The 22,635-nt window shown below is 45.3% G+C and overlaps 1 protein-coding gene across 8 annotated transcripts; it reads left to right on the top strand.

Moving 5' to 3' along the window:
* Positions 1–4,480: 4,480 nt before the first annotated feature.
* On the top strand, positions 4,481–18,596 carry RABL2B (RAB, member of RAS oncogene family like 2B). 8 transcript variants are annotated; one of them, XM_079139240.1, is made up of 10 exons: positions 4,488–4,629; positions 4,932–5,113; positions 5,980–6,126; positions 12,547–12,576; positions 13,676–13,755; positions 14,462–14,541; positions 16,605–16,716; positions 16,960–17,057; positions 17,320–17,403; positions 17,563–18,596. In XM_079139240.1, exons 3-10 carry the CDS (start codon positions 6,020–6,022, stop codon positions 17,641–17,643), a joined length of 672 nt encoding a protein of 223 aa, XP_078995366.1. In that variant the 5' UTR covers positions 4,488–4,629; positions 4,932–5,113; positions 5,980–6,019; the 3' UTR covers positions 17,644–18,596. The 8 variants fall into 8 exon arrangements, with proteins under 8 accessions (XP_078995364.1, XP_078995367.1, XP_078995363.1 ...); XM_079139238.1 differs by lacking the exon at positions 4,932–5,113 and having other exon boundaries at positions 4,481–4,629; XM_079139241.1 differs by lacking the exon at positions 4,932–5,113 and having other exon boundaries at positions 4,481–4,629; positions 5,976–6,126; positions 16,963–17,057.
* Positions 18,597–22,635: the final 4,039 nt, after the last annotated feature.

Raw genomic sequence — 22,635 nt, 5'->3', positions numbered from 1 at the left:
ACTAATCCTGGCCCTTACGCTAACATTACTGAGAATTCTCATGGTACTAGAACAAGCATATGGCCTTCAGCTTCAGATTCCCAGACTGTGTTTGTTGGCAAAGCATGGAATGACATTACCCACATTCCTGAGTGAAGAAAGTTCCCAGAATCCCTGAATTCTCAGCAGACAATCCCTACCTCCTATCATGAGGGTTGTGGGTTATTTGTTATGCTGTTTTGCTGGCTCTCTGTGGGGGATCCTAGGGACTTCCACCCCTTTAGGACTGTAATTAAATTCCCTGATTTGCCTGCTCACTGCTAGGGTGGGATCCCGATGGCTGTCTCCCCTGAGGATTGTGGGGAAATGTAGTCCAGCTACATTTTGCCCACACACACTTCTGCCAGGAGTCCCAACAGGCTGTAGGCTTAGTAACTTGAAGAGTCTGAATATTATAATCCAGTGCCCTACCCACACAGCCCCCACCACAGATGATTCAGAGGTGCAGGCTTCATATTGCCCAGGCATCTCCAGGGATTCTGGACAGTGTAATGCAGGGCTCTGCCTGCAGAGCCCTCACCATGGAGAGCCATGAGAACTGCAGGTTATACTTTTGCATGGGTAAGCTCAGGAACTCTGGGCTGTGAAGTCCAATACTCTGCCCTTGCAGTCTTCATCACCAAGGCCTCTGGCAGCTGAAGGCCACAATGATTATGGTCAGTGTAATCTATCAGTCTGCCCATGCAGCCTTTATCCCAGAGGCTCCTGGGAGTTGCATGCCACGTGAGTATTCTTGGCCATGTGGGCTGGCATTTATGGCTCAGCTCTCATTGTGGAGATTCCCTGAAGGTTCAGTATGTGCGCTTGCCCTGGTATCTCAAGGATTCTGGGTAGTGTAATTCATTGACTGCCTGCTGAACCCTTTCCACAGAGGACTGAAGGAGCTGTAAGAGCGTAACTGCTCAGACACCCCCAAGAATTATTGGCAATATAGTCTTGACTTCTCCCATGAAGCCCTCAAAGTAGAAGCTCCTGGGGGTGGGGACCCCTGAGAACTCTGGTCATGTAGCCCATTGCTCTGCCCACACAGCTGTGAAGCTGAAAACCACATGTTCACCCTGGTACCCCAGGAATTCTGGGTAATGCAGTCTGACAACTATCCACACAGCCATCACCCCAGCAGCCCCTGGGACTTGCAAAACAGCCCACCCAACTGTGTGCAGACTCACCCAGCTAGCTCCAGTATTGTCTGGGTTTTTTTTTTTAATATTAAAAATATTTTTTGGTATTGGGGATTGAACCCAGGGGTGCTTTACCATGGAACCGCATCCCCAGCCCTTTTTATTTTTTATTTTGAGCAACTAAGTTGCTTTGGGTCTCAATAAATTACTGAGACTGGCTTTGAACTTGCAATACTCCTGCCTCAGCCTCCTGAGTTGCTGGGACTACAGGTGTCTGCCACCATGCCTGGTTATTTTCGATAAAACTTTTAGTTACATAATGGAAAGGACTATTTAATATAGCCATAATATTATCATCACATTGATACATTAACTTTTCTTTATATATATATATATGTATTTAGATGTCGATATTTTATTCATTTATTTATATGTGATGCTGAGACTCAAACCCAGTGCCTCACACATGCTAGACAAGTGCTCTACCACTGAGCCACAACCCCGGCCCCAATACATTAACTTTTCAATATTTTCAAGTACTTTAACACTGTGAGAATATTATTATCATCACATTGATACATCAACTTTTCAATATTTTTCAAGTAATTTAACAATGTGAGAAAACTGAAACATTAAAAAAACAAATAAATGAAGGCAAGGAGATATATTAACCCTTACCATCAGGCCCCGGTGAGATTTCAGGTGCTGGGGCCCTTGTGCTTTCTCTGCACCATCCTGAAGTGTGTCTGTGTTTCTCCTTTCTGTGTCCTGAGCTTTCTCTGCAGAAACACACCCAATCCATGCAAAATACTTTATAACACTATGATGATGAGTAGCCAAAGACTTGATAAGGGATATATTTGTAAAATAAGTCTTGCTAAAATATTATCTGAGAAAGTAAACAATATAGCAAAGCTTCTCCTTCAGCACATGAGGCAATGGAAAGTAAATTTCTCCTTACTTTTTTTTCTCGCGTGGCATCCTGTGTAGCTGCCAAGAAGGAAGCTCTGGACCTCATCATGGGCATGGCTCCAAGTGCCCATGCTATAGTGTCTTCCTGGGTGGGTTCCCCAGGAGCAGGAAGCTCTGGTCCTCAGGTGTCCTCAGATGTGTCATCTCCTTGGGTGGATCCCCAGGAGAAGGTAGTCCTCACCTTAGCTGTAGACCTCGGACATCCCCAGGGTAGGCCCTAAGTGTTCAGGTTAGGGCTAGCTCAGCATAGACATGGTCCCCACACATCCTAAGGACATGTTCATCTCCCCAGGTGGGTAATGAGAATAAGGACGTTCTGGTTCTCATTGTAGACACAACCCCGAGGTGTTCCCAGGTCATAGCATCTCCCCATTTGGGGGCTTCATTAGAAAATTCATCACGCAACAAGTGGTCATGTTTCTTCTAGAATTTTTATAGCTTCATATTTTAAATGCAAGTCTATGGAGTATTTTGAATGGATCTCTATGTAATTTCTAAATGTGCCTATGTCTATTTTTCCCATATGGTTTCCAGTTGTTCCATTACCATCTATGGAGCAGATGTTCCTTTCTCCACCAAAGGTCTTCATCCCTTTGACAAAGTCAACTGCCTATATGTAATGGGTGTGTTTTGTACTCTCCATGCATCTCCATTTGTCTGTCGATTCCTTCACCTGCATCACATTTTCTTCACTGCTTTAGCTTTCTCACAGGTTCTGGAATCCAGATGTGTGAGTTCTCCAAGTTTTTGCAGTCAATGCTACTATTCTAGGTTCAGAAACAGTTTGCTGGGGATTTGCACTGAATCTGCAGATCGAGTTTGAGGGAATCTGCATTTATGTTTTATTTTATTTCTTTCTATTGTGTTTCAAGATTTTCTGAAAGCACAATAGTGCTTTAGGACTCATTTAAGAATTTCGATTTCGGGGGGTGCTATTGTAACTGGTAATGCTTTTAAAATTTTCTCATTCTAGTTTTCAAATCCACTGTTCCTATACAAGATTGATAAGAGATCAATGAAACTGCCAGAGGGGGCGCAGAAGCACTGCTGAGCAGGGACTTCGGAGCATTCTGCGCTGCTGATGGCAGCCAGAAGGGGGCGCTCAGAGCCACTGTCTCTGACCCCCCGTGAAGCTCCCATTTTGAGTCCAAGTACTGAGGTGGAATGACTCCATGCCTTGGCACAACCATAAAGCACAAAGTGATAAATAATTTGATCATGCTAATAAGAATGACCACCTGTGAACTTATTGAATTAATCAGAAGCACATAAATGCACAGGAGTAACAGACTCATATTGGAAATCCAGACTCATAAGCTCATCAAACATGCCAGGCCATGGAATAAAGCAACCCCTCAATTGAGACCCATAAAAGGAGGAGTGCCCTGAGACTGGACATGGTGGCACCCTGACCTCATCACCTGATCAATTCTCATCATAAGCCTTGCCCAGGAAAATTGCCACAGCAACAAACCTCTGACTCTCCATCCTCAGGCTTCAGCAGAGTACAGTCTCCTGTCCACAATGTTGACACATGGCCCACTCCAAGCTGATATCTCAAGAGGACACTCTGAAACCGCTGTCTATTCTGAACCTGGCTCTGCGCCCTGGACAAGTTCTATCTGACCACCTACAGTGACTGCATTTGTATCTGCTCTTTGCCTTTGCTCAATTATATATACATAATTGTGTGGAGTGTGATATGTGAGTTCAGTGTTATACATATCAGAAATTAAGTTGAAATAAAAGAACTTGTGTTTGCCGGGCTTATGACTGACTGCCCAGTTTCATACAAGTATTTAATCCTCCTTCTCCCTGCTCCTCCAGTCTTCTCAGAGCCTCCTTTGCAATATCACAGCTCTCTCTCTCCCTCTAGGGCACAGTAGCACACAGCCCCTAGGAAGTGTCTGGCACAAGAGCTAATCTTGTGGGCACCTGGAACCTGCCAGGTCAATCAGTGACAGGGTTCTCTCCTAATGCCTGCTCACTTAGAAAATCTAGGCTTTGAGGCCATCTAGGCTCTTGCTTAGTTACAAATGTCAAAATGAGGCAGGAATATGGGGTTAAAGTTTAAACTGGTGACAAAAGGCACTAAATGCTCTATGCTTAAGATGGATGGTCAAAAGCCCTAGCCAAATGTATCCATTGTTCAAAATAAGAAGAAAAAAAAAATCAGTTGATGTAAGCAGATGTGACCACTCCAGAGCCCCAGCAGCTAAGCCAGGGTGCGCAGGGGCCGGACGCCACACCCTGGCCCGCCAGCCGCCAGGCACCACGCCAGCCACCCCACGCCCAGGGGGTCCTTCGGGCACTCTACCGGGCAGCCCTCTGCGGGGTCCTGGCGCGGTTGCGTAGCAGCTGCAGGGACGCTGCCCAGCCGGAAGCGGAGGACGGTGCGGCTTGAGCTGCGAGCTGGGCTGGCCGGTGGAATCGGAGGGGCTACGGGTCAGAGGGCGGTGACGTCCCCGGTGTCTCCAGCCGTCTCCCTGGACCGCACGTGAGGACGAGGCCTCCTGGGGACGCCTTGGTCTCTGGGACGCGCCCCTCGGAGGCAGTTCGTGGGCCTTGGGCGGAGGGAGGGCCGGGGAAGGGTCCGCGCGGCTGAGCGGTGGGTGCCCAGAAGTTTTGAATGAAAGAGAGCTTGTCCCCTGCATCGCGAGGACAGCGTCAGCCATTGAAGGTCTTCGAGCGCACAGCGATAGGTTAGGTTTGGCTTTCCAATAGATCGCTTCGCTCACAGAAAGGAAGTGGAAGGAGCAGAGACCTCACCATGCTCACCAAGCATCTGCCACTTCCCAGACACTGCGCTGACGGCCGAGAGTACGCAGTGAACAAGGCTCAGTTCCTGCTTGTGCAAAGGCAGTAACTGTGCTGGCACAAGCAACCCGTGTGCATACCTCTGACCCCGCAGCAGACTCTACGGGTGTGTCTCATACCCGCTGAACCCAGTGCGAGGTCTGCCCAGGGTAAATGCTAAATAAGTGACAATTAGTGTTGTTAGGTCATCATCAGAGTATCATTTCTGTGTGCCCAGGCATCTCAGGATCTTAGGAATGTTTGCAGTCCCATATTCGGGTGTGAGGGGAGTAGAACAGGCTAAAGATGATTTTATACATGGGTATACATGGCGCTGGATGGTGATGGGAATGTGAAGAGCAGCAGTTGTGATGGGCAGGACTGTAGCACTTGGGTTAACATGTAACTTGCCTGCAGGCCTTCATCTATTTACGGGTCTGGCGGTCAATTACATGTCTGAATCCGGCACTAAGGGGAGCATTCTCCATGTAGTTTAGCATCGTCAGCATTTAGGAGATGCCTGAACCTACTAGAGGGTTTAAAAAATATCTCCTGTAGAAGAGGGTTTGAGGAATATCCACATTGAAGAGGGTGAGGCAGCTGCTGATTGCAGCAGGATGGAAGATCAGGAGAGGTGAGAAGTGTGAGGGCAGATTGTCAGGAATGTGGGTTAGGCATCTTTGGCTACATCATTTAGTGATAAGAACTCAGATTGGTTTTGCCTGACAGTGTCTCATACTTATCATGTCACATGGGTACTATTTTTATCACTGTTTGACATGTAAGAAAACCCATATGTTGTACTTGTAAAGCTTCAGCATGTCAGGTGGGAAGTATGGCCTGAGCATACTTGCAGTAGGGAGATAACATAGAATCTTGTGGAATGAGGTTACAACCGTGAGGCCTAGCATGTACCAGTCAAGTCAGTGGTAAAGGGAGAAAGATGTGTGTCCTTGGGCTCCTTTTTCCCATCTAGGAGGAGGAAGAAATAGATTTGGTTGAGGGGACTTCTTATCTCTAATCGTAATCTCTTCTTGACCTTCCCAGGCAGTGACAAGACCACCTACCTGGGCCTTTACAACTGAGAGCCAATGGCAGGGGATAAAACGAAACCCTGTGAGCTGGATCAAGAGAAATATGATGCTGATGACAACGTGAAGATCATCTGCCTGGGGGACAGTGCAGTGGGCAAGTCCAAGTATGTTGGGAGATTAGGAAAGAAAGACCAGGCCCAATGGATCTGGGTTGTTAGTAAAGTCCTCCAAAGGCAGAGGACCATGACTTCTATTGGCTGGTGAGGGAGCAATTGGCTGGAACCCAGGTGTGCACAGGGGAACAAAGGAATCACATCAGCAGATGTGTGTGTTGAGGGAGTGAGGAGTGAGTCAAAAGGATAGAGGAATTAGAATGTTTTCCATGAGTCCTGACAGAAGGTACAGAGCAGGTTACCCTACAGACTATTGACATAGTCCAGGATGATGAGGCAAGAACTAAAGAACTTCTGTATGAAGCATGTGGGCTGAGGGACTATGGGCCTGAGGCAGTGGGACTGAAGAGAAGAAAGTGACAGATTGGTTACAGGTGGTAAAGATGCTTTCTTGGAGCAACTCACCGAGACTGAGAAGTATGGATAGCAATCACAATTGACTTACTCTATTGACTTCAGTACCGTCTGATCCACTGTGGAACTCTGCCTACTGGTGAGGAGAGGCTATGCAACTTGTCTCCATGAGACATCCTACTTCTCACCTGTTTAGAACTGGTGAGAGCACATGCCTATTCGCCTTCTCAGGATGAGGTAGAGTTGTCCCCGCTTAGATGTCTGTGTTAGTCTTACCTCCCAGAAGCTCCCAGCCCACCTCATTTTCTACCTTGGGCTCAGGTAGCTATAAATAATTTGGAAGGAGCTTTGCTGTTTTTAGGCCATCTTCATGAATGCATGTTCCCTCTCTTCCCCACTCCATACTCACTGCAGCTCTCCTTTAGCATTTTTACGGTTGCTTTGACCTCCTTAACAATGTCCCATACAACAAAAGTGATGTGGATGTTATACTTTAGGAAAGTTATCCAATAAATAACAGTCCCTTTATCCCCACTGGAGTGTAGAACTCACAAGAGAGAACATGATTGGAAGGCACGTGGGGACTAGATTGTCAGCTTAATAACTGGTGGACCTTTGGGAGAAGATAACCTGGTGTGAGATCCAATGGGGCCTGCCTGCTACCCAGCCCTCCAGCCTCATTTAAAACTGTACCAAAAAGAATCTAAGTAGTTAACAGGACATCAAAGATTACCATAGCACTGACTTCCATGAGGTTTCCCTGGCAATATCTCACGTAAAATGTCCCACAGGTAGAGACCAGGATGAAAACTGTGTATCTGAAGGAAGATAGGTAGGAGAGAAAAATCTTGGTTTCATTTCACCGGAACTCAGGAACTCTATGCAAGATTTTAAGTATCTCTAAATTCAGGAGAAAACCCCCATTCAGAAGCTAATTAATGGGCTTGCCTTACATGTGTGAGGCACTGGGTTAGATTCTCAGCACCGCATGTAAATACATAAAAGCATAAAGGCCCATCGACAATTAAAATATTTCTTAAGAAAAAAGCTAATTAATGCCTGTGTTCTTCATATCTGAGGGCATCTATCTCTGCACAGCCTCAGTTCCAGAGGGTTTTGAAGCTGTGCTACCTTCTTGCAGTTTAGAAATTTACAGTAGTGGTAGCACAGATCAACAGGCCTTCTTAAAGAGCCCTTTTTTCCTCATGCAGCGTATTTGCTATTCTAGATGCCATTTTTCCTATGAACACCCCAGGACTCCATTGAGTGTGGGCTCTAATGATGTAGCTCCCACCCCCCAGGCATCCTGGACCTGGAACTGCCTCCTAGCAGGGTGTTCTCTTCATTCCTATATGTGCCACCTTTCTGCATCAGATGCCTTTGAGAGGAGATGTCCTGACAACACCTGAGCCAGCCAGCTCAGAGAGGTCTTGCATGGACCCCTTTTCACTGTCAAATGCTCAGCACTAGTCAGCACCAGTCAGACCCTGCTCCATATAAGAGAACCCTCCCTTTGTTCACTTACCACGGCACCTGGCTGGTTTCACTTAGCATAATGCTTTCAAGGTTCATCCATGACATAGACTGTATCAAAACTTATTCCTTTTATGACAGAATAGCATTGGTTGTGTCTCTACACCACCCTGTTCTTGGGTTCCTCCTGACAGGCACACGAGTTGTTTCTGTCTTTTGGATATTCCCAGTGTCTGGGGTTCCCTGCAGTCAGGTTTCTGGGCATATACCTAGGAGTGACTCTGTGACTTTAGAGGAGCTGCCAGATTGCTCTCCACTGCAGCTGCGTCATCTCACACTCCCACTGACAAGGCACAGCGGTGCTGATTCTCCACAGCCTCATCCACCTTCTTTTCCACTCCTGTGATGTTAGCCATTCATCTCATTGTGGCTTTGATTTCACTTCCCAGGACTAATGAAGCTGAGCATCCTTTGGTGTGCTCATTGATCATTTGTGTATTTACTTTAGAGAAATATCCCATGTTCAGATTGGGTTGTTTAGGGGTTTTGTGATGTTGTCCGGCATCTTTATATATTCTGCTTATTAAACGCCTATCAAATATATGATTTTCAAGGATTTTCTCTTATTCTTTGAGTTTTCTTTTCATTTACTTGATAGTTTCCTTTGATGCACCAGAGTTTTTAATTTTGATGATTCCAATTTACCCAATTTTTTTTCTTTTGCGTTTTTGGTATCATATTTAAGAAATCTTTCCAAATCCAAGGTCATGAAGACTTTCCCCCGTATTTTCTCCTAAGAGTTTAATAGTTTTAGCACTTTAGGTCTTTATTTTCACTTGATTTTTGTTAAATTTTGTGTATGGGATGGGATAAGGGTCCACACTCTTTCTTTTGCTTGGTTTTGAGCGCCATTTATTGAAGAGACTGTCCTTTCCCCACTGGATGGTCTTGGCACCCTTGTCAAAAATCAGTTGACCACACATGGAGGTTTTATTTCTGGCTTCTCTTCTGTCCCGTTGGCCTACACGTCTACGTGACACTGTTTTGATTACTGCACATTTGTGGTTTAGATGTGAAATCAGGAAGTGTCGGTCCTCCAACTTTGCTTTCCTTTTTCAAGATTGCTTTGGCTACTTGGAATCCCTTAGAATTCCATAAGAGTTTAAGGATGTGCATTCTATTTCTACAAAAAAAAAAAAAAGAAGTCATTTTGATTTTGAAAGAGATTGCATTGGATGTGTAAATTGCTTTGGGTGGTATTATCTACCAAACATTAAGTCTTCAAGTTCACGGATACAGATGTTTTTCCATTTATTTAGGTCTGGTTTGATTTTTCAGCGACACTTTGTAGTTTTCAGTGTTGCGAGCCTTCTGTCTCCTTGATTAAATTTATTTCTAAGTATTTTATTCTTTTTCATGGAATTGTAAAAGGAATTATTTCCTTTCCTCGTTATTCATTGCAAGTGAATAGAGGTGCAGCTACTTGTTGTGTGTTAGTTTTATATCCTTCACTTTTGGTACATTTTTTTATTATATATAACAGTCTTTTTTGGTGTTCTTAATTGTGTTTCTGCCTTTCTGTTTTGGAAGAATTTTTGCTTCCTTCTTGCATAGGTGTACTGGCTAGAGTTTCCAGTATAGCGCTGAATAGAAGCATGGAGCATGTGTCCTTGCCTTATTCCTGAACTTGGGGGAAGGCTTAACAATCTCCCACCACTGAGTGACATCAGCTGTGAGCTTTTCTTATATGGCTTTACTCTGCTGAGGAATTAATTGGAGGTAATCAAAAGAGTAGAAAAAATAAGAAATAGAGAAATAAAAAAATAGAGAAAAAAAATCAGTGAAACTAAAAGTTGGTTCTTTAACCAGACTGACTAGGAAAAAAGAGAAAAGAGAAATGCAGCTGAGTACATGGATACTTACTTCACAGAAATGAAAACGATGTACAGAGAATACTGTGAGCCAGCGCATGCCAATGAATGTGGTGACTTCCTGGTTGCCTGAGTGATTTCTCATAAAGTGGTATTTGAGTTGTATTATCCTTTGTCTGCATCTGTTGAAATGATCATCTGATTATTTTTCCTTCATTCCACTCAGGTGATGTATTGGGTTGCTCAGTTTTCTTACCCTTGTATTCCACGGACTAATACCCCTTGGTTATGGCACATAATCCTTTTAATGTCCTGCTGGATTTGAGTTGCTAGTATGTTGAGGGTTTCTGCTACCTGCAGTTTTCTTTTCCTGTACCTTCATTATCTAGCTTTGATCAAGGCAATGCTGGCCTCACAGAAAAAAATAGGCAGTGTTCCTCCACTCTATAATTTTTGGAAACCTTTGAGAAGGTTTGCTGTAAACTCTTTGAATGGTTGCTAGAATTAACCAATGAAACTATCTAGTCCTGGGCTTTTCTTTTGGGTAGGTTTTTATTTTGATGCAGGATCTCACTAAGTTGCCCAGCTGACCTTGAATTTTTTTCCTGCCTTCCTATAGTTACTTTTACTTAAACTTTTTTAAAAATTGATTTTCATTTATCTATAGTTATTGAGGGTACCTCTCTGTGTGGCTCCTGTGTTGGTGGTTTTAGGTATCACATATGTGAATGCACCTTACCAGTCTGCAGACCTTTGGAGTGAAGCATCACAACCCTGCCTGCTTTTACACCTCTGTTTAACTGTAATACTGTTTCCTCTGTGTAACTGAGACCGCCATCAGTGTTACAATGTTTGCTTTAAACATTAAAAATGAATTTTTTTAAAAACATTAAAAATAGATTTTTTGAAATTTTTAAAGGAGAGAAGACATTCTATTGTATTTCCAGTATTTTTCCTTACCTAGTTCTTTCTTCCTGATATTCCAAGTTGCTTTCTTTTATCATTTCCTTTCTGTTTCCAGATTTTCCTTTATCCATTCTTTTAGGGTAGCCTGCTGGAAACAGATTCTTACTCCTTCATGTGAAAAAAAAGAAAAAAAAAAAAAAACTCAATTTCTCCTTTACTCTCAAGAATTTTCACTGCATTTAGAATTCTGGGTTGACAGTTCCTGTCTTCGAGTACTTGAGAAGTATGTGTCATTTCCTGTGGCCCCAGTAGTTTATGATGAGGGATCATTTAGTGGTTTTTCCCCTAAAGATAAGTAAACCTTGCTTCTCTCCCTCCCTCCCTCCTCCTCCCTCTTTCTTCTCTCCCTCCCTCCCACCTCCTTCCCTCTTTATCCCCTCCCTCCTCCCCTCTCTCTCTCTGCTAACCCTCACCCTCGCCCTTGCCCTGCTTTCAAGGTTTTTTTCTGTGTCTCCAGAGTTTAAGAGCTGACTAAACAGTGTCCTGTTGTGGATTTCTTTGGATTTATTTTGTTCGACATATGTTCAACCTCTGAACTTCTTAGGTTTATGTCTTTTGCCAAATTTAGGAAATTTTTAAGTGTTATTTCTTCTATTTTCCAGTGTGGTCTTCTTTTTCCTTTCCTTTAGAGATTTCAGTGGCAAACATCATTTTATAGTTCACAGGCCCCTCAGGACCTGTTCCCGTTTTCCACTCTACTTTCTCACTATTGTCCATGTTGGGGAATTTCTTTTGCTCTGTTATAAAGTTCAGTGATTTTTTTTTTTTTTTTTGTAGTTGTAGATGGACAGAATGCCTTTATTTTATTTGTTTTTATTTTTGTGTGGTACTAAGGATCAAACCCAGTGCCTAACACACGCTAGACAAGTACTCTTACCATTGACCTGCAACCCCAGCCCTCAGTGATTCTTGTTTGACATAAGTTATTTATAAGTGGTTTTATATGTCTGATTGTTATTTATAAGTTGATTATTATTTATATGTTTGATTATCTTTCAGTTTTAAAATACAAGAATGTTAAAATTTGTTTTTTTAAATAATTGTGTTGTGATAGAATCTTGATTAGATCTTTTGGGGGAGGGTGATTTTCTTTCTTTTCTTTTCTTTTTTTTTCAGTTGGTGACAGTGTATGTGAAAGCCATAAAAGGATTCAGAGAGGTGCCTGGATTTGGGGGTCTGCATTAAGCTATTGACTGTGCTCACATTCACACGTTCAGGACATGACTGAGCCCCACTGCACCTCTGTATGCCCTATTCATTGAGCATACAGCAGCAAGCAACAAGCTTGAGAACTGCTCTGGTCCACATCCCATTCTGATTGAGGGGGAATAAAATAACTAGTACCTCAGTTGCTGTGTGTACAAAGTAGAAAGGGAGAAAGAAATATGACATGTACAGAACTGCTTCCCTACTATAAACAGTCCTCAGGGTCAATCTCACTGCTTGGATTGAGTTTGAGCAAAGTCCTTAGGACCTCCAGAATCTTGGGGAAATGGCTTTTCAGTGGAGGCTAGTATTTCTGGCCTCAGTTTCCCTGTGCAGAAAACAGCATGCTGAGGTAGAAATCATGAATCTAAGAGCCTCACATGGGCTGGTCTGTGTACTCATACTGACACGAGTCCAGGTTGGGGACTTCACCTAGAAACCGTTTGGCTGGAAGTTAATAGGAGAGAGGGGGAAGCCACATGTGACTTCCAGGTTGTCATCCTGACACTACCTAATGACTGCCTTGAACGCTCCCTTGCAGACTCATGGAGAGATTTCTCATGAATGGATTGTATCCTTCAAGGCTGGAGAGGCCCCTTGTTCCTGCACTCTTCCTACTCGGATGCATCTCCACCTCCATCCACCAGGGAAGAGCAGAGGGCAAATGAATGCTTGGCTTTCCTTCACACTGCCTGCTCACCGGGTAACCTGCATGCCATCACATGATCAGTGCCATCTCTTTTGGAACTCGGTCATATTTGGCTTTATTTTATATTAGGAAGGCAGTAAGAATGGCTGATAACACCTGATCTGGATCAAATGCTTGGATTCAGATCCTCCCTCCTTCATAGCTCTCCCTTAACCTCTGACCTCAGGGCTCAGGCTCCATAAGGTTTAATAAGTCTCTGATAGGAATGAACTTTGTAGAATATAAGCTTCTGTCTTCTCCCTCCTCCCATGAATGTTGCATTGCTTATGTTGGAATGAGGCCCTCCCTGCAACTCCCAGGTTGGCCCACTTAGAACCAAGAGTGAGAAGACCTCCAGAGCCTGTTGCTTCTTGCCCTGGCACTGTAAGGCTGAAGTCAGTTGCTCTCACATCTTAGTATTTTTGTCCACCTCATAGCAAATGCTCCTGTGCACCCAGCCTAACTGCTGGCTCTGCTAGTTACATATCCAGCATCTTTTTGCTTCAGGAGGCATTATGCCCCAGACTTTTTGTTAGGGTTTCACACACAGGCAAACTTTGGTTTATAAACAGCTTATCAGCTGTCTGGTTTGTGGGTGCCTTTTTCCAGGGAATAACCATGTTGCTGCCTAGGGTTAGGGTTTCCTTTCTAGGCTACAAGAGTTCTATCCATATAGAAGGCATCCACAGTTGTCTTTTTCAGCTCTCTAGTGCCACTTAAGACAGCTTCTCTGAAATCCTGGTCCAGGTGTACTTCAGAGCTTGATGGCCAGGGCACACTCCCAGGCCCTGCCACCCTCCTATTGGAGTGTGTGCCAGTGAGAACCTCATTCTCCATCTACAAAATTCATTCATTTAAAATCTAAGTAAATGAAAAGAAAAGAGGGAGAGGGTTCATTCCATCAACCCAAGCACCAAATACCTCCCTCCCTGCCCCTTTCTTAGCTACCATTATTCATCTTTGTTCCTTAACCTGAGCGCAGCCAGCCACAGCAGCTGTCCACATATGCTCTGACTCTGTATAAGCACACGGCCACTGTGGACGGCAAGACCATCCTCGTGGGTGAGCAGCATAGGCTCAGGCCACACTGAGCCTCAAGGGGAAGGAAGTGGGAGAGGAAGACAGTTTTGAGGAGGTCCATGGAGGGAGTCAAGGCAGGAGGTGAGACAGCCAGGAAGGGAAGAAGGGACACTGCCTCTAACCCCAACACCAGGCCAGAACCAGTGTACAGGGCAAGGTTCAGAAAGGTGAGGAAAGAGGAGCAGAGGCCTTGACAAGGCAGTAGCTATCTTCATTTCAGGGGTTCTCATTCAGCCAGTGTAAAGAAAACGCATATGTGGGCCTAAGCATCATCTGCCATGGGGTTTGACCTTCCATGAGGCAACTCATCCTGCCTGACTATTCACTATCTATGTTCATGGCACATGGAATTTGAAACTTTGGAGGACCCTGCATCTTGAATGTGGGGATAAGGGGCACCTACCTTTCCCCTTGTGGGGCTTCCTGTCTGCTTTATCCTCCTGGCCCCTGACCCCCGGCCCTGGGTCCCCCAAACACACATACACCTCTCAGTACACCTGGTACATGTCCTGAGGACATGTGGAACTGTCTGATGTCTGTTCCTTCCCATGCACCTCACATGCACTCACACATGGCACTATCCACATGTGTCATGTTTCTGCACACAGACACCTGTACAGAAATATTTGGGGCATGTGGGTCTGCCCTCCATCCCTGTCAGGCAGTCAGAGCTGTGTTCACATTACAGACTTTTGGGACACGGCAGGCCAGGAGCGGTTCCAGAGCATGCATGCCTCCTACTACCACAAGGCCCACGCCTGCATCATGGTATGAGACCAGATGGGAGGTAAACAAAAGCACTGGGCAGTTCTGCCCTGAGGGGTAAGGGAACAGGGCGCTCAGCAGTCCTGAGCCCTCCTAACCAAGCCCTCTGTCCTGTGAGAGAGGGAATCAGAACCACCAAGATTTCAAACCACAGGTGCTTCCCGGAGTTGCTAATGAGAACATGCCAGGTAAGCTTGCCTGAGGTGGGGATGGGTAAAGGAAAGGTGAAGAACTGTCATTCTAGGGTGAGCAACACCCTCAGGGCTCCAGCAGCAGATCTGACAGAGACAGGGCCACAGCCCTTCTCTGGTTGGGCCCATCCCTCAGAGGAGCTCCCATTGCCCTGCTGCTTCCCAGGGACCGTCCCTCTCAAACCATCCCTCATCTCCTTCCCAGTGTCCCACTGTGCTTCTGGAACATTCTTCAGGATTCCATCCAGTGGCCAGGATATAGTGAACTCCACAGGAGCACCCAAAGCAGCCTGGAAGGGATGCCTCCTGGGAATGCCTGCCTGTGGGTTCCCTGGCTCCATTCGTGGGTCATCATTCTTAAATGCTGAAAAGGAATGTGTTTTCATTTGGGGCCACTTAAAACTTTTTCATGAATATTAGTTGTCCATAACATCACGTGTTATAATAACACATAGTCTGGTTTGGGGTTTTTTTGTACTGGGAATTGAACCCAGGGCCTTGTGCACACTAAGCACACTTCTGTTTTGATACCAGGGATTGAACCCAGGGGCTCTTAACCATTGAGCTACATCCCCAGCCTATTTGTTTGTTTGTTTGTTTGTATGTGGGTGTGTATTTTTATTTAAATTTTATTTATTTATAAGACAGGGTCTCACTAAGTTGCTGAGGCTGGCTTTGAACTTGCGATCCTCCTGCCTCAGCCTCCCGAGCCACTTGGATTACAGTGTGTGCCATGGCACCCAACTTAGCACATACTATAAACTCTACTGCTAAGCCATATTCCCAGCCCAATATACTGGTTTCACACAAAATTGGAACCTGGACAGCATAAAACAACAGTTCTGTACTGGGTCTGGGGTCTCAGCTGAGAAGACCCCCCAGGTATCTCCACACACACTGGCAGCCAGCTGGGCCACCAGCAGTGAGTACTTCTCCATGTGACTCCCAGCACTTCATTGGTGTGGGCTGATGTGGGCTTGCTCACAGAGTGACTCCAAGACAGCACCCAAGGGAAACCAGCTGAGAGTTGTATTGCTGCTGTGGCTTACCCTGCAGATCTTGTGCCTCACTCTGGCTGCAGTCTCTCTGGTGAGAGCACTTGGGTGGATAAGTTGCTGTCACTGTTGGTATTGGAGTCTGCCCTGCCTCCCGTAGCTTTTGGCACCATCCAGCCTTCCAGTCCTGCCTTCCACTTAGTGGTTACCTGCAATATGCGCAGACTCATCCTGGCCCTGAGTGACTGTCATTCACCCATAAGGAGCAGCAACAGAGGGCACACAGAAGGAGTTGGCCACCCTCCCTGTCTTCCTTCCAGCTCCTCCCCAGTTCACAGCCTCCCCTGATGTTTGTCATTATATTTGCTCTTTACCCTGAGTGCACATAGCACTCTGCCCACTCTGGCACATGGATTCTGTGCTGTGCACACGCAAGTGCCAGTGGGGAAAGATCCAAGTACTGCTGCAGGAGCCTGGCAGCTGGCTGCACTGTGGGTAGAAAACTGTCCCCTCCTGCCCTCTGGTAAGGAAGGGCTCATCACCAGATGACATGAAGCCTTTTAGGATTTCCCAGACTTCTAGTACTGATAACTAAGGATACTGAACGGGTGGTGCAGTGAGGCAGATGGGAGCTGAAGTCTGTCCCTTGAGAACCGGAAGGTCACCCCTAGCCATTTCAGTTTCAGTCCTCTCACTTCTCTTCTCTCTCTGGAAGTGGCCTTCTGCCTGTGAAATGTCCATTGGCTCCTCTCAGACCCTCTTCTAAGGGTGCTAGTCTGGGCTCCCAGTCTGTGACACCTACTCACACTGTGTGTATGTGTCACCTAGGTGGAGCGCAGAGACGTTGACACACCAGAACACTCTTCTATGTCCTTTGCAGGTATTCGATGTGCAGAGGAAAGTCACCTATAAAAACCTGAGTACCTGGTATGCAGAGCTTCGGGAGTTCAGGCCAGAGATCCCATGCATCGTGGTGGCCAACAAAATTGATGGTGGGCCATCCCTGCACCTGGGTGACAGTGATGCATGGGGACCTGTCACCATGTTTCCTCTTCTCTCCTGGGCCAGGCAGCTGTCAGCAATTTGTCAGCCGAGCCATCCTTGCCCTCTTCCTAAGACACAGAGGACACAATCCTGATCATTTCTGCCTCACTTTGTGGCACAGGGCCCCCACTCCCTCCAGACCCCTCTCCTTTCCCCAGAACAGATGGCCAATGCCCTACTTCTCTCTGCAGCAGACATAAATGTGACCCAAAAAAGCTTCAATTTTGCCAGGAAGTTCTCTCTGCCCCTGTACTTTGTCTCAGCTGCTGATGGCACCAATGTCGTGAAGGTAATGGGAGTCTATGGAGCAATTCAGTGACGGGGCTGGGACTGTCAGGTGGCAGTTACAGGGAGGCTGGGAAGGAAAGGGGTGGGAGGGCAGGGCCAGTGAGTGGCAGGGAAGAGAAGGTGGGATGGCCTGGGCTTGATGAGGCAAAATGGCCTTGCATGGGAAAGGGTGAATTCAAGGGTGAGTTGGCCGATTTTAGGGGTGGGTCTCGGGCTTCCTGCCCACTGCCACACTTTTTCCCACCATCTCCACCTCCCCACAGCTCTTCAATGATGCGATTCGATTAGCTGTGTCTTACAAACAGAATTCCCAGGACTTTATGGATGAGGTTTTGCAGGAGCTTGAGGTAGGTCAGACCAAATCCTAAATGGGATAGGAAAAGCAGGCCTTCTCTTCAGAGGTGTAGAGTATAACACGATATGATGACTTCTGACTGCCTTTAAGTGTGTCAGATCTAAAGTTGGGCAAATGCAGTGCCAAACCTCACCTGTGACCTCGTTCACAGAACTTCAAGTTGGAGCAGAAAGAGGAGGATGCGCCCAGCCAGGAGCAGAGTGGCGGGACCAAGAGCCCGCTCCCCCCCTGATCAGAGGGCTGCCTCGGGGTGGGGACCTTTTGGAATATCCTTCCTGCTCTGAATGGGGATCTGTCCTGGCCAGCCTCGCTCAGCCTCCCACAAACCCACCACCTCATGATACAGGATGAGGTCAGCAACAGCATCCTGGAAAGATGTGAGGTCCCCCAGACTGCTTGCAACAGAATCAAGGATCGGTGTCTTTCACATCACTCACCCTCCCTCAGCTGGGCAGTGGAAGGAACCAAAGAACACACTTGTGTGTCTCTTCACAGTGGACAGATATTTAGGTAGTTGTTTCTTGTTTTTTTTCTTCCCCAAATTGACCTCAGGAAATATTCTTTGCATTTCTTACAAGAGAATGGTTGCTAATCCCTGATTACCCCAGTCCCCCACTGCAGAATGTGTGGGGCCTTGTCCTTTTTCCTCCTTTAGTCTCCTTAGTCAACTTTTTAGAAGACATTTTTAAGCAGACAGATGTTTATTTCAAGTTTTTGAACACCTAAAAATTTCAGGAGCTCTTCTAGATCAGGCCAAGATCACAGGAACAGGTTTGCCATTAAAATTAAATAAAAACTAGTAACAAGTCTAGCTCTACTTGGTCATACAAATACACAGAGGAAAGTAAACAGTACTGACGATAAACAGCCAGGCCACAAGGACACCCATTTGAATGACAAGAAATCAACTTTCAGAACTGCTCCCTTTGAAGCCTCTCCATCAGCTTGGGAGTTATTCCTTCATTTCTGTAGGACAAGTGAGACGTGCCTCCTGGGGGTGGCTGAGGGCTGCAGAGGAAGAGCTATCCTGTTGCCTTTGAGCCGTGTCCAGTGTCTGTGGCTTGCTCTTGTGCTTTTATGATCATCTTGGGCATCACTTGAATTGGGGTCCTTAATTTATTTTGTCTGTACTGTTTCTGTTTTTAGTAAAGATTGAAATACAAACATTAAATATACATGTGTGCTTTGTGGTTCTGAGCAAAAAGACACAAAAACAGATCATCAACCAATTAATGAGGGGAGTCTGCCTCGATTTGCCATGGGTAACCCAAGTTAACTTTTGACCAAAGGAGAAATGCAAGGCTGGGGAGATAGCTCAGCTGGTAGAGTGCTTGGCTCGCAAGCACAAGGCCCTGAGTTCGATCCCCAGTACTGCAAAAAAAAAAAAAAAAAAAAAAAAACCAAAGGAGAAATGCAGTGTAATGCAACATTTTAAAAAGAATAGGTGTTGATCTGGGAGCTCGAAAACAAATGTTTCCCCTTTATGTAAGTGATTTGCACGTGCTCAGCTTAGATTTCACCTGTTCAGGGATTTTGCAGGTGGAATTTTTTTAATTAGTTATTATAAATGACTAATAATTTGAAGATTGGTTTGTTTTTCTCTTTTGTTTTGCTGTGCTGGGGAACAAATTCAGGGCATGCTAAGCGAGCAAGCAGGCCACCACTTAGCTACCCCAGCCCAGAAGGTTGGTGGGGTTTTTAATGCAAACTGCTTTGTTGAGGTAAACTTCACATGTGAAATTGATTCACCATCAGTATTGACTTTAGGTAGCTGCTTTGTATCAGGCTCCCCAGAATCAGATCCTGGGAAGGTAATTGTTTAATGGCTCACTAGGGCCATTCTCAGAAACAAGTAAAGGGAGTGGGGAGGTTGGGAGGCAGAAAGCTGAGCAAGGTTGTGGTCTCCAGGGTTGAGACCAGCTTCAACCCTCCCAGGGAAGCTCTGTAGGGCAGACTGCCTCAGAATGTGTGCTGTCTCAAGGCCAGGGTCTCCAGCTGTGAGGTGGAAGGGGCAGCTCACAGCCTCCAGGGCAAAGTGGTTCCTGTTTGAGTTAGGGCACCTCTCTGGAGAAAGGGCAGCTGTGGGTTTATCCATTAATGTTCAGTAATTGGATGCTCAAGGTGCCAGCAGCATCCTCAGCCATGAACTCTCCTGTTGCTTCTTAGACAGTTCATTCCATCCAGGCAGAGTTTCCTCAAGATTCTGACCAGTCCTAAGTTCTGGGGAAGTGTACAAGAGGACAGTCAGTTGGAAACCAGAGCCCTGCTATTGCAATTGGATCCTCTTAGGGAAACATCCTCTCCCTTTTCTACTAGCACTTCTGCCAGCGAGGTGGTTTTCCTTGTGTGGATCCTGCTCCATTATGAGGCTGTGGTTGCACTTAGAGCTTGATGTGTGGATACCAAGGTAGCAGGGGTTACCTGAGTACCAAGTGCACACTCTACCTCCATTCCTCCTCCTGGTGAAGATCAGGGTCAGTGTCCTCTTTTCAGAACACTAACTCCTTCTTCTACTTGCCACTCCCCTAGCACATGCAGTGTTGAGGAAGCAGCTATGGCTTTATATTTTTTGACACCCTTATTGTGTCACTTGAAGGAAATCAACTCCCCCACCAAGGATCTCCACTCAAAGCCTACATTTGCAAACCCGAACCACAAATTCCCTGAGCATGTCGTTGAGAGATGGTGACTTCCATCTCCGACCCTGGCTACTGGATGCAGGACATGAAATCCTACACAGATTACTGAGTTGTCTACCATATTTAAAGGGCATGTTGTGGTTAGGTACAAGCTGTCCCCAAAGCTCATGTGAGAGACAATGGAAGAACGGGTTAGGAGAACATTAACCTGATCTGCTCTTAACTTAATCAGTGCATTGATCCTCTGATATGGATTAACCGGGTGGTAACTGTAGACAGGTAGGGTGTGGCTGAGAAGATACCTTTGGAGTACATATTTTGTCCCTGGTGAGCAGAACTCTCTCTCTCTCTCTACTTCCTGATTGCCATGTCCTGAGCTGCCTTCCTCTATCACGCTCTTCTGCCTTGAAGTTCTGCCTCAACTCAGGCCAAGAGCAATGCAGCTGACCATCTACAGACTGACACCTCTAAAATAGTAGGCCCAAATAACTTTACCTCCTCTAAAATTGTCGTCAGGTCTTCTGGTCACTGTGGCAAAAATTGTGCTGACTAAAACACTTTCTATTTACTTATTTCTCAACTGACAGTTAATAGTTGTATATACTTATAGTTTTGTAGACTTTTGTGCACTCGACCTCTTTGATCTTGCTCTTCTCAGGCCCCCTAACAACCAGCTGAGCCTAAAATCTAGGAATAGATTCAGGTCACTTCCCACTACATAATGTGTGGCCTCTTACATTGCCAAAAGTTCTGCCCATTGGGAAGACTTCCCCTTACCTTCATCTTTCAGAATCATCATCCCTAGGGGGCAGCAGTCCATCTGTGGCAGTCACATACTGAGCTAACAGACCAATAAATCTCTAAATTTTGCCAATGTAGCAGACTCCAGAATATCTGTAGTGTTTACCTTCCACCCTCTGGAGTGCACACAGGTTATCAAGGCATCTAGAGTACTTAGCTCCCTGGACCCAGTTATGCAGCTATCAATATAGTGAATGGAAATGATGTTCTATGGGAAGTTGAGATGGTCCAGTTACCTTTAGAATGTGTTATAACAAAGCAGAATTAACGTAACCTTGGACAGAACCAAGGACATGCACAATTACACAGCTCTTGGTCAAACAAGAATGCAACTGCTCGTCCTTCCTGGAAATGATGCATTGTTTGAGCAATAATCACAGCCCATGTTTCCAAGTTTCTGTTATTCCATCCAATAAAGACACCAGCTCCTGCACAACAGCTGCAATGAGGCTACTTCTTCGTTAAGTTTTGGGGAGTCTACTCTCATCCTGTATGAGTTAACCACCTCTTGCAGGGGCCAAATTAAATGAATGAACTAAATATGTATATAATACCACCAGCCATAAATTATTTTAAAATAATTCACATGACATCAAAAAATTTACATAATATTAAATCAATCACTCCATGCATGTAACACAGTCACAATATTGTATAACCACAACCCCTATCTAGTTCCAAAATATTTCCACCACTTCAAAGTGAACACCTTACTAATTAATCTGTGTCTATCTCTGGATTTATATATTCTGGATAGTTCATATAAAAGGAATCACACAATGTGTGACTTTTCGTATCTGGCTTATTCCACTTAGCACGCTGCTTTCAAGATTCACTCACGTAACATGTTCTTCCTCTACAAGGCTGGTTCATAGTCTATCATATAATAATGTGTTTATTCATCTGTTGATGGACATTTAAGCTGTTTCCAACTTTTATCTATTAAAATTAGTGGTGTTAAGAACACCCATGAACATGTACTTGCACAAGTACCAGAATTCAGTCTGCATATTCTGCTGTAACAAAATATCACAGACTGGTGGCTAACAAGAGCAACTTACTTCTCACAGTTCTGGAGGCTGAGAAGTCTTGAGAGCAAGGTGCCAACCAAGTAGGTGTCATTCTGAGGCCTCTTCTCCTGGCTGGTAGTGGCTGCTGTACCCCTGTATGCTCATATGATCTCTGTGTGTGCAAGCAAAGAGAAAGATCCTTTCTCTTCCTCTCTTCAGAAGGCCACACATCCTTGGATTAGGGCCCACCCTATGATCTCATTACCCTTATTGCCTCTGAAAGGCCCATTTCAAAATACAGTTACCTTGGGAGTTAGGGACTCATCCTATGAATTTGGGAAGGAGCAGGAAACACAATTCAGTCCATAGCAGGATGCATATCTAAGAATGGAATTGCCAGGTCATGTGGTAATTCTATATTTAACCTTCTAGGAAATTGCCAAACTGTTATAGTGGAACCACCATCTCAAAGTCCCACAGGCATTTATTTTACAGAACCTCTCTGTGCAGCAGCCATGCCACCCGGATGTGTGTACACTGGTGTTTCACTGTGAACATTTCAGTTCTAGCATTGCTGCTTTGCCTTTTCATGGGTAGCTGTATACACGTTACATCCGTGAAAACAGACCTTCAGTGGTGGGTCCTTTTTATAAAGTTTTGAGATTTTAATAAACATGATATTTTTAAAATCTTGACTTTTTTCTATGGGTCTTTTTAGTACTATAACATGATGGGTTTAATTTAACAGGTGAAACAATGTGTTAACTGGATGAT

This window comes from Sciurus vulgaris (assembly GCF_902686455.1).
Source record: "Sciurus vulgaris genome assembly, chromosome: 5".
NCBI classification, from domain to species: Eukaryota; Metazoa; Chordata; class Mammalia; order Rodentia; family Sciuridae; genus Sciurus; species Sciurus vulgaris.
This window is presented reverse-complemented; position numbering and strand designations above follow the sequence as displayed.